Genomic DNA, 13,209 nt, shown 5'->3' on the forward strand with positions numbered 1-13,209 from the left:
AAAATATACACATACTTTGAAATGCATGTAAAGATTTTATAATTGTTTATCCTAATTTAAGTAATTGACGTCTTGGTCTTGTTCTAATTTTGACAGGTTTTGCTGAGTAAGAAATATGTAGGCGTATAAAAAGTCACATAACAAATAATGGAACATATAGGCTTATATAAGACAGCCTAACGATACGTTCAGATATATGTATTAGATATGATTTTGGTTTTATTGTTACACGAAAAAAGGCGAAATTCTACTTTCATAATGCTTTGCCGAAATTTCACACGAGTATCAAAAAGCTACATACGTTTTTACGCAGTAAAGATAAAAACCACTTCAAATCTTGGATTTCTTTCTATATTGTACAGACAAATAATGATAATAATATTAATGTTTCGTATTATTTCTGTTATAAGTTATTCTTTAAATTAGTCCTCATTCATACAAAAAAATTCTGTATATCTTTATTTAACTGTAAGAATGTGTTAACAAGGATAACTCTAAAGATATGTATGTATTTATAAAAATATAAGTGACGTCATTTTTATATTCTCATACTGTTAGTGTAATACAAAATTTGGATAAAAATATGAAAAGTTATAAATTAATATTCTTGTTTGTGCTGAATGAGGCCTATTTTTATAGCATTTATTTAAATTGTAAAGTATATATATTTGTACCAAAACAAATTCGATAAACATTAATTATAATAAGGTAATAAAATATTTCCATCTATAATATTTTGTATAATAAACGAACGTATATTATATTCTTTACATAAATCCAAGCCATCTCAAATATAATACACATTTATATATAATATATTTTTTTATTTTATTTTATAAATATTAATTCACTACATAATAAACATCAATACATCTCCATCTATAATAATAAACTTGTATACACTGTGGTTGTTCACAATTACAATTATAAAATTTTTAAATTTTCATAATTTATATTCATAATGTTAATTAAAACTAACGATGAAAATCAGTCGTCACAGACAAGGTATAGTATAATTATGATATACATACGTGATAAGTGTAGGTGAGGAGAAAGCTCGTTTTAAAGCTTTGATACTGCGGCACGAAGGTATTCGGTGGCTAGGGTTGCTAGATGGCCAATTAAATTTTTATTTCTCGACATTTCATTTTTATAGACGTACTTTACTGGTTTTTTTTATTGTACTTCTTATTAATGTTTGTCGTGTAACGATAATTAATTAACAGAGCTTGGTGACATGTATAAAAATTAATCAAGAAGATTAATTGTGATTATTCACAAAAAAATAACAAGTATGAGGTAAAAAAATTAAAAATATATTAAAAAATACAAATTATTACCTGTTTACACCTGGCTGCTAAGTAGTTGCTACTTTTTTTTAATTTTTTATATGTATTCCTGTGATGTGTATAATATTTCACTTTATTTAAATCATTTTAATTAAAAGTATTTGCGGGCAATTTTAACTAGCAATTTGGGATTTTGCCTAACAATCTGGCAACCCTATACGCAGCCGTTTTACACAATTTTGCCTATTGATACGTCTAGATACATTTTTTAGATAAAACTCCCAAATCTGACAAGAAAAATGTTAAATAAATTATAAATAGCTTTAACAGCTGAAACCTCAGCACCACATCGTTATAGGATAATAGCGAATTGTAATTAGGTAATTGTTCACGTAAATTAACTCAAAAACAAATAGTAACTTTTTAAAATTTAAAATTTGTGGTGTAAATTGTAAAAAAAAACATTACGCATTCGACTAAACAAGCTGTTAGTGATACTAGCCGAAATAAGATATATACAGTAATGGACCAAAAATAATATTTAACAATAAGTCTTAAGTTATTTATTTGGTCGGGAATTTCTACTAGAGTCTAACAACTAGGGGGACATAAGCTCCGAGGTGCAGCTACGCGTAGTAAAGACAATTTCATAGATTACACAATATTCTCTCGCGATAGAAGAGCAGCACAGTCTTTGTAGTATAATTATCATTAATACTGATGTCGTCGTATCTTAATAAACATTTCTTTTTAAATATCAATAATACGAATACTCTTTGTAAAAACTAAATATTTTGATTTTTAATAAAGATATCGAAATCTTTTTAAAAGTATATAATTTATATATTGTCGATATTAAAAATGGACGTGTGCTTAGAAGTAAAGAAACGTTACAACGTAAAAGAAGTCAAAAAAATAAGGCTCGTTATAAAATTACTGTTCAGCAAAACGTAATCTTTGTTTTTTAACGAAATCCATTGCCAGTTTATCCGTCGTTCGTGACTCCAAGATCTGCAGTATGGGATGACCTGTGAACATGCATTCTTCGCTTAATTTACAAGTATATAATTCGCTCAAGTCACACATATATTAAGAAATATATACATATATATGTAAAGATATGAAGACTTAAATTTAAAAATGTAAAGATTTGAAGATTTTAATTTATTTTAACGTATAATATATACTTTATTGCACTCAAAAAATAGATATAAAATAATAGTAAGGTTTATGGCAAAGGTGGACTTATCTCTGAAAGAGATTTCTTCCAGTCAACCCATGGTCATGAGTAAGTGTTTCATATAGCGAGGCAAACAGTGCAAGAAGTATTCATTAAGAAGAAAATAAAATAAATAAAGCAAAATAATAATTAAAGCTGTATGTAATCCGAATGAACATAAATAAATAATAATAATATCACAGCTTAACAATAAATGTAAACATTTATTCAATAAAACGTACATATATACATAGTCGATGGCTTATTTATCGAGTTTCTATAGTTTAGTTATTTTATGACAAATTAGTTGTTCGCTAGTTCACAGCACTAAAAGCTTTCTAGTACAAACTTTTATAAATGCGGAGTTATAGGGCCAAAGTTAGTAGTACAGGCACCGTTCACTTCTTAGGTTACTTATAAAAGTTTTGTAACTATTAGCTTAATTTTAAATGCCCCTGAACACTTTCTAGTTTAACGATATATTGTTAAAACATTTATGGATCGAGTTTTTTATTCCATTGAGTTACAAACTGAAGTTCCATTGGAATAATTGAATGTAATTTTTTTTTAATGTTTCATAATTTTTTATCTCAAGAGTTGAAAACTTAAGATGTTAACTTAGTTTTATAAGTATTAACACAAGTTTGTAAAGAAGAGACTCTCACGAAAAAAAAAGAAATACTTTCATATCGTAATACTCGAAATCAATGAAACAAACTAATGTATAAATCTTAAAAAATTCAAGCTCTAATTTCCAATTTAAAATAGATAAAAAAAGAAAAATGAGGTCATTCAAACTAGAAAGGAAAAGAAAATGTACTCTTTCAATTTGTATTACTTTTATATTACCAAACAAATTCTTAAAAATGCGTAAGAAACATTGTTATTGCAAAAAATGCTTATATTCACGAGGTATATTTTTCCTACAATGACATTACGAACATATTGGCAGTGTATCCAAATATACTGAACATGAGAATGATATAAGATATTTCACTTGAATAATGTTGCAGTAGAAGGAAAAACAGAGATACTTCAAAGCATTTCGAGAAATGACAAAAAACAACTGTAAGGTATTTTAGACAGTTTATGTAAAAGGGTGTGGAAAAATATGGCGGTATGGATCATACAAATAGTATTTGTTATTTTATTGACGAGATACTTTTTGCTAGTTTAACATTTCTCAACCTGTAGAACAATAAAAGTCTCTAGTCTATTTATGTTATAAATATAGAGCAGTATTTTAAAAATGAATAAAAAATATCATTAGAAAGCTCAAAATTTTGCTTTGATGCCATCACACGTAGATTGGTTTAACCATTTTTCTGTCTCTAAAATTTTACATTTATTTTATTTTATTATTTATTTTATACTTTATTGTACACCGCAAATATATTTCAAACAAAGCATAAGTATAGTTACAGACAGTGAAGTGCAATGGGTGGACTTATGGCTGATTAGCCATTTCTCCCAGACAACCCATACATTTATGTTGAAGATGAGGGTTAAATGAATATGCATGCTTTGTATAATAAATTTTGCTGGTTTTGTGTTTTAACAGATAAATGTCGTATCTATGGAAAGACAAAAAATATTGTTTCTGTAATTTGTTTTAGAAAATAAACCGACTTCAATTACATCGACAAGTAATACAACGTAGATCGACGAAAAAATAGTCAAGCAACTACGCGTTATCAAAGATTACTCAAAAAGTAGTTATCAGATCTCGATAAAATTTATATGTGACCACATGATAAACATCAGCTTTCGATTAAATTAAAAATTATCAAAATCGGTACACCCAGTAAAAAGTTATTGCGGATTTTCAAGAGTTTCCCTCGATTTCTCTGGGATCCCATCATCAGATCCTGGTTTCCTTATCACGGTACCAAACTAGGGATATCCCCTTTCCAACAAAAAAAGAATTATCTAAATCGGTATATCCAGTAGAAAGTTATGCGGTATAATACAACGTAGGTCGACGAAAAAAGCGTCAAGTAAAAACGCATTATTAGATATAACTCGAAAAGTAGTGGTTAGATCTCAAATAAATTTAAATGGGACCAATTGGCACACACCACCTTTCGATTAAAAGAAAATTTGTCGAAATCGGTCTACCTGGTCAAAAGTTCTGATGTAACATACATAAAAAAAAAAAAAAAAAATACAGTACTCGAATTGAGAACCTCCTCCTTTTTTGGAAGTCGGTTAAAAAATTGACGATATTAGGCGACAAAATCAGAAGATCATGTCATACTGAAGCTGAAATCCCAAGCGTTCTGTAAGACCTCAACAAAAGAACCACAGATGCGAACACCTCTCACTTGGGATACAATACAGGCGACACGTTCACGGTCGACCTTTTTATGAAAAAATGTAATCGCCAAAATGGAACGAGTACATGAAAAGAAATCATTCGTATTAGAACGGTCGCACGGACGTCTTGTGGATTTTGTAGTTCAGCAAGTTCGATTGTAAATGTCTTAACGTCAAGAGCCGTTCTTTGACGAGTGCTTGCTGGAAATTGTACACATAAAATCGAATTCGTTACATATGACGAGTTTTTGAAACCATCAATGCGCTTTAAGGCTATGTACACATTTAGCGAATCTGTCACTGATAGGCATTTGCTTAGGAAAATTAGCTAATTGCCCGCATCAAATAAGTAGTGAGACCAATGAGCTCGTTGCTATGCAACTGCCCTTGATTATCCACCTCTTCGCTATACCTATATTACACTATATATATTTATTTCTATATAAGTATGATTAGACGTCCGATTTTTGATATTATATACATTATTTATTTCTTATTTACATACGCTAGCTATTTGTATTATAACATGTAAGGCCCTGCGAATAATGTACTCACATTTGTCGTGCAACTGCATACCATATACACACAATGTGCACATTTGCATTCGAGGAGCATTTGCTATAAGTTTACAGGATCACGTGGAAGGTTTCAGAAGGAATACTCACATCTATCATGCAACTGCATGAGCGGTAGTTCTATAGGGCGCAGCGGGTCAGGCGGGGCGTGACAGTTGACGCCGGGCACGCGCGCCAGCGACACGAACGCTTCGCCCGCGAAGTCGTCCGCAGTCAACACATCACGATCCCACACGGACAGCGCCAGCGCCGCCTGCGGTGACTTACACGCCTCCAGCGACACCGCAAATTCGAAGCATTCGTCCCACACCGGGTTCAAGGTTTTCTGCGTCACGAATATACGACTATTTTGACGATTTGTAATGTATTTTTAAACTTAGTGAAGTTAACACGAGGAGATAATTAGTTTTAATTTCTTTTTGTTAAAATCTGTAAAACTATGTAAAATGATTTTGACTAGCTATTTGGCGCAGTTTGTAGTGGTATCCTTAGTCTGGGTGTCATCTTTATATTAGTTATCTGTATATATTTTATCGAAAAAAAAAAACATTAGCTGCGTTTGTTGGCTGTTACCTATAACACAAACATAATATTGCTTACCTTAGGAACAGACGACCGTATGTGTAAAAAAATGTCTTCCAATATTTTTAAAACTTATATATTTTTATACCTTCTCCTACATCGAGAAAGAGGCCTATACCTAGTGGAATATTACAGCCTGAATCAATCAATAAATTAATCAACAATATGGTTTTGTAGTAATTAATTTTAAACATTAGTAAAGTAAATACCTTCTGCACGTTAGTGCTCTGTTCGTGAGTTTTCGGAAAGAGTCGTTTCGGGAGCAGCTCAAGGACGACGAAGGGGTCGCTCAAGCCGTTCGGGTCGAGCGGGATCACGTCCCGCGCCGACAAAACCTCGACGCACAAGGAGTCGTGGTTGAAGTACACTCTGACATGTTAATACAAACCGAACATGAGAAATAAAAGAATATATATTACATCATACGTTTGCCAATATGGTTATTTAAAAAAGTATCTATATACATATGTATAATAATATGGTAGGAAAGTCAAAACTGTACATTAAATATTTTTTTAAAAGAATACTAATTGGGGTGTTGTGATCTACAATCGATACCGAGGCCAAAAATATAGTTTTTAGAATTTTTGTCTGTTTGTCTGTATGTAAGTCCGGGATAAACTCAAAAAATACCGCATGGATTTACTTCAAATTTGGCACGAATATTATTAAGAAGTCGGCCAACATATAGGTTACATATTATCATGCCGGGAACGAGCAGTGAACCTTTATTTCCTCAACGCATTCTATAACAACGTGTAATCTAACGTCGCATATTTGAATGTTGTTGTTATTATGTTAATAACCATTCTATATAAGCTAGCTTCACACTATAAAAATCACGCAATATAAGTAACACGTAATATAAGTAAGCCGATAAACACAATTAAATGAATATAAGTAGACAAGACAATTTTAAAGCAGCGCCATCTATGAGATTTTTCTGTAGATATGAAATGTAAAGAAGAAACGGGTATATGAATGTTATTTTAAAAGGTATAATTGTATTCGTAGGTATTTTTGGCGCTGTATAGCGTTCACGCAGACGACGTCGCGGGCAGCAGCTAGTAACATTATAAACCGCAAAATTGTGTAATTTGTTTTAGTTCTTTAAGACCTGTCAACCGGACAAGCGTATTGTACTACTGGCGGGCTCGCACAGCCACGATATATGAGTAATTGGGATCACAAATGTAAGTTGGATACCTGGTCAAAATTTGAGAGAATCTGCAGAATTTCAAGTTGTGTACATTTTAATGCTGCGTGGTTACGGCATCAAAGAATATACACCCCCTCTCTTCCCGTGGGTGTCGTAAGAGGTGACTAAGGGATAACACAGCTCCACTACTACCTTGGAACCTAAAAAGCCGACCGATGGCGGGATAACCATCCAACTGCTGGCTTTGAAATACACAGGCTGAAGACGGGCAGCAGCGTCTTCGGAGCGACAAATCCAGCCCTGTGGTCACCGACCCGCCTGCCCAGTGTGGTGACTATGGGCAGAACACATGAGTTCACGCCATTTTTGGCGTGAACTTGTGGAGGCCTATGTCCAGTAGTGGACTGCGAAAGGCTGCTGTGATGATGATGTGATGATACATTTTAAAGGGGCACCAATATTTGTTATAATGATGATTTACAAGCGCTTTAATATTTACAATTTGTCTAGATTCAACTTTTTTTATTGAATTTGTTTTAGTGACTCAATTTAGATAATATTTATGAAAAAAAATCTAGCAAAAAAGTGTTTAAAATACTATACGGTTAGCTACGTAACTCTTATAAAAACATTACAGGTATAGAAAAATTCGGTTCTCTGAGCATGAACAAGAACAGCTGTTGAAATGCTGAAACTGCCAAAGAACGCAAGTATTTTTAAGGTAATAAAAAGTAATGGTGTTGTTTCATTTGAGGCGGAGAATTCAAGTATTATTGGTCTACAGCATCCACAAGATATATATACACTTTATTGCACTTAAAAAATACATACAGAAACATAAAATAATAGTAAGGTTTTGGCAAAGTTGGACTTATCTCTGAAAGAGATTTTTTTCAGTCAACCCTGGCCGAAGAGTGCAAGAAGTATTTATTATGAAGAAAAAAAACAACAAAAAAATTAATAAATAAAAGCTAGTAAAATTTACATATATTTAATAAAAATGTAACATACTACATACTAACAAATACATATAAAGGTACATACCGAAATACAAATATACTTATACATATACATAAACATATACACACTAACTATAATATATGAGAAAATACATACATATTCTATACAGATGATTACACATTAGCTGGTGAGAGCAACTGTTTCTTTAATTTATATTTAAAGGAAATAAGGGAAGTACTAGTTTGAATAACTCTTGGGAGTTTGTTCCACAGTATGGAGGCGCGTACCAAATATGAATTTAGTTTAAATTTTGTATTAAGTTTCGGTATGTCTAGCTTAGCTGTAATTGCCAGGGCGCCTGGAACGAGTCAGAGAGGGCAGTAGGTGAAATCGGGATCGAAGATACGATGGAGCATTTGGATCATGAAGGATATTAAAGAGAGTGGAAAGGATGTGCATATCACGCCGAAAACGAATGGGAAGCCATTTTAACTGAGCAGGTAGGTGAGAGATGCGATCAAATTGTCGCAGGCTAAAAATGAACCTTATGGCAAGATTTAACGAGTTGTTGTATATTTCACTATTTTTAATACTATTTCTACCTTTTAAACAAAATACCAGTCCATAATCTGTCTAAACAATAGTGGTAAAATAAAAAAATTATAACTAAAAGTTACGTCCGATTACAAGGAATGTTGTAAAAAGTGTATTTATTTTTAACGAACGACGATGACCAACAACCAAAATTCTGATAGAAAAGTAGGACATTTGATAGACACTGAAATAGAGTTGTTCGAGGAATATTTCATTTTGACTTACAAAACAAATATAGCTGCACTGGACTTTTTAAGTGAAAACAAATTTTCGTGTTTCAGTCCTAATATTTAAAGTGTTTGTACCAAATATTTATTTTAAATTATGATAGATATTATATTATAGGTATATATAAAAACTTCATTAATAAAAGTATATGTAAATTAAATATTTTAAGTTAGAGCGTAGGTAGAGATAATGTCTTGTGAAACTAAGTATTTTTTAGTTATTTTGGAAAACTGTTGGTTGGTAAAGAGCTACTGACTAAAATAATTACAAGTGTTACAAGTTTATATTTCTTTGTGTTTGTGTAATATTGTTTGTGAGAACAATTTCTAGTTTCAATTTAATTACTTCCTTTAACACTTTGATCTGGAACGACTTAGTTGAGTTTGTTTAATCTTGAATATAGATCAAGTACATTCAACGCTCTAATAGAACTCGGAGGAAATAATCACAATTGCGTTACTCCCTCACAGGAGAGGGATAGTGTATTTTTACCTTTATTTCTTTTATTTATAGAAGTTATAATCAAACAAATAGGATTACTTAAAAATCATTTTTAATTTATTTAATGACTTAAGTACTTGAAATAAGGAAATACACAATAAGAAATACAACATTTGCTGTGAATATAAGTACAAGGTATTATATAAAGTTCACCATTATTATTCATATTTTTGTCTGAATTCTTAAATAATGTATTCGTCTATTGATCTGCTATTTGTATTCTGTATGCCGGCGTTCGGGGATTCCCGCTCGCGAAAATATTTGTATTTACACAAATACATGTTTCTGGTCAGGGATAATGTCCTTGAGGAGGGCTATCACCATGTATCGGAGAGCACGTTGGTGTCGGTTATATTTTATATCATTGTCTGATATTTATTTTATAACATTATCTGATAGTTATCATTACATGACAGGGAAGGTATTCGCCAACCTTTACAAATAGAGTTGTGACTTTTACCCAGCAGTGGTATGTTTACAGATTTAGTCTAGTTTCAAAAGAATTGCACGAGCCGAGTGATCTTGTTAATATCTAATTAGGCTTACTTATCAGATAAATAATACATGAATATGAAGAAATTAGTTTACCTGATCAGTATAGAGCCGTAGGGTGACGGTAGCGGTGTTCGACTCTGTTCTTGAAGACGATCAGCTAGCCACAGCTCAAGTAACTCTTCACTTGGAGCTTGGTGGTACTGTAGGCGCTGTTCCACACGCGCCCATTCCGCGCTTTGCACCTCTGACATAGGCAGTCCTACGGCCACATATATTCCGTTATTACTTGATACATTTTTATACAATGATGATTTTCACATAAAATACGAAGAAAATCTTCAAATCTCGTAACAGCTAGTAAATCTTCTACTGTTGGAAGGAAGTATCTCTTCTTAAGGAGGATTATACTTTAATTAAGAGTAGGTACTATATTGTGCTCTAGTGTATATATAACGTAATCTATTACGTTGGCGATCATATTGCGTGATAAGTTATGTTGAAAAAAAATCAAGTTTTTTCAAGATGTAGTTACATCCAACACGGGACTTCTTAATTTATTACTTTACATTTCACATAGTCTACTTGAAAGCTGAGTGATAAAATTCAAGGCTATCTTTGTTGTATGAAGAGTCGGAAATTGCTACAGCAGCGTTAGTTTGGAATGTATTTTTTATTGTTTGGCACATCCTTTAATCTTTATGAATTTTAATAAGCCCTACCCATGTATGATAACCCTTACGCATGACCCTTGCTATATTTAAAAATATCGGAAATTCAAAATGAGCAAGGACAAATATGATAAATATACAATTTCATATTTTTTTGATACAGCAAGGTCACAAGCGTACGTACGGCTCATCTGATGGTAATCGATTATCTCAACAAATAGATGCCTGCAATACCAGAAACATCGCAAGCACGTTGCTGACTTCCTACCCTCAATCCCCCTAGGACCTCTGAACCTATTGTCTATGAGACGGAGCTCTCAACTTCCGTTCGCCTCGCCCGATTACACTTTTCGTATCGTTCTTGTCACCCACTCTCCAGCTTACTTTCCAAGTCAAGCGTCAGAAATAGCGTACGAAAACCGTAAAGAAATTTTACTTCAGTAAAAGTTTGTATAGTTGCGTTCGATGTACTTTTGCCACGATGTATATACTTACGACTTCTTTATAACGTTTTTAACCGATTTCCAAAAAAAGAGGAGGTTCTCAATTCGACTGTATTTTTGTATGTGGATCGTTTTCGACAAAAATTTTTTTTTAATCGAAAGGTGGTGTGTGTCAATTGGTCCCATTTAAATTTATTTGTGATCTAACAACTACTTTTCGAGTTATATCTAATAATGCGTTTTTACTTAACGCTTTTTTCGTCGACCTACGTTGTATTATACCACATAACTTTCTACTGGATGTACCGATTTTGATAATTCTTTGTTTGTTGGAAAGTAGATATTTCTAGTTTAGTACCATGATAAGAAAACCAGGATTTGATGATGGTATTGCAGAGAAATCGAGGGAAACTCTTGAAAATCCGCAATAACTTTTTACCGGGTGTACCGATTTTAATAATTTTTAATTTAATCGAAAGCTGATGTTTGTTATGTGGTCGCATATAAATTTTATTGAGATCTGATAACTACTTTTTGAGTAATCTTTGATAACGCGTAGTTACTTGACTATTTTTTCGTCGATCTACGTTGTATTACTCGTCGATGTAATTGAAGTCTTTTTTTTTTTTAGTTTGCGAGCAAACACATTTATTGTTTGTCGAGATAAAATAATACAGCACAAACTACAAAGGATAGTTTTAACGACATCTGTACGCCTACACGTATCTCGGTACACCTACACGATATAAACAAGAACAAACATAGAGCCAATAAATAAATACTAAATATTTACAACATACACACACGCTCATCTGTTCCTAAAGTAAGCAACATAATGCTTGTGTTATAGGTAACAGCCGACTGGTATAGCTATAAAACACAGACATACACAAATATATATTATATAATATATTAAACCCAGACTCGGGGTGGGAATCGAACCCACAAAACCCGAAGCAGAAAGCATGGTCACTACAAACTGCGCCAACGGGCTTGATACAACAACAAATAATAATAAATAAATAATAATAAATAAATAATAATAAATAAATAATAATAAATAAATAAATATTTACACAATACACACACGGCAAACAATGATGGATTTTACCTTTTCCTTCGGCGTGAAAGAATTCCGCCAGTAACTCAAGGGCTTCTCTAAGCCTGTGATGGTATACTCTTGGCTTTTCCGCTCCTCCAGCATCAGCTTGAGCAGATATCTCCTTAAGAACTGCACTCCAACACCCGGCTAAAGCTCGGATGAATGCTCTTGGTAATAACCATGTATTCAATGATGATAAATGCTGATCCAAAAATTCCAGCAGAGGAGTTATGGCCTGAATACGAGTCACATATATAGTGATTGGATGAAATAATTAAAACTGCACATATAAAATAAGGACAGAGTCAGAGTGTTATCTATACGAAACAATAAATTAATGTAAATTAGAAATTACACATTCATAGGGCTCGAAAAGTTAAATTGGTTTGAGTTGAGACGTATCCAAAAGTTTCATATTGTTTTACTGCTGTTAATAGAGGCGAAGTATAGAAAATAGCTAAAAGTCAAAAAAAGCACAGTAAAATAGCAAAGTGAAGTTTATCCTCTGGCTATTAGCTTTATAACCTTGTATTAATAACTATTTTTCTGTCTCCAGGTAAACGTGTACTGAAATAATCACAGTTTTACTGTAGTTTGGTCCTAATTTCATTAGACAAAATTGTGATCAATGACCAAAGTGGTATGTGAATGTGAAATGTGAGATCTTAAGTACACCAGTAGCAATAAAGTATCAAAAATTCTCATCGATTTTCATGTGTTTCAATCTTTCACCTTTCGAAGCTGTTACAGTAGATTCATACCTGTGGTGTAGGTAGCGTATCCGGTGACCAGGCGAGATGGAATACTGCTTTCCGCAATGGTGGTCGGGCGCGAGCAGATAGAGGTAGAGCAGCGCGCGTTGCACGAGACTCCAGTGTACCGAGTGCACCGCGAACTAGTTGGCGTGCATTTTCATCGTTGGCACTATTACGCAACCAAAGTTAGTTTTGTAATTGATGCAAGGCACGGTTCCAAATTTGACATTTCGGTTGCTAATAAAATTTGATTTAAAACAATTAAGTAACAATTTTTATCACAAAAATTACATTTCAATTTTATACGCGTTCATCTTATTAAG

At 32.7% G+C, this 13,209-nt stretch overlaps 1 protein-coding gene across 1 annotated transcript in view; it reads right to left on the minus strand.

Moving 5' to 3' along the window:
- Nucleotides 1–2,222: 2,222 nt before the first annotated feature.
- LOC123659723 (BAI1-associated protein 3) overlaps nucleotides 2,223–13,209 on the minus strand; it is a 99,831-nt gene continuing 88,844 nt past the window's right edge. Inside the window, exons 19-24 of the mRNA XM_045594904.1 lie at nucleotides 12,893–13,055; nucleotides 12,141–12,366; nucleotides 10,012–10,177; nucleotides 6,191–6,350; nucleotides 5,490–5,724; nucleotides 2,223–2,317 (exon numbers count right to left, since the gene is read on the minus strand). Coding sequence (XP_045450860.1) covers nucleotides 2,223–2,317; nucleotides 5,490–5,724; nucleotides 6,191–6,350; nucleotides 10,012–10,177; nucleotides 12,141–12,366; nucleotides 12,893–13,055 — 1,045 coding nt within the window. The remainder of the gene's footprint in view (nucleotides 2,318–5,489; nucleotides 5,725–6,190; nucleotides 6,351–10,011; nucleotides 10,178–12,140; nucleotides 12,367–12,892; nucleotides 13,056–13,209) is intronic.

The sequence above is a fragment of the Melitaea cinxia genome, chromosome 14 (genome assembly GCF_905220565.1).
Source record: "Melitaea cinxia chromosome 14, ilMelCinx1.1, whole genome shotgun sequence".
Lineage (NCBI taxonomy): Eukaryota > Metazoa > Arthropoda > Insecta > Lepidoptera > Nymphalidae > Melitaea > Melitaea cinxia.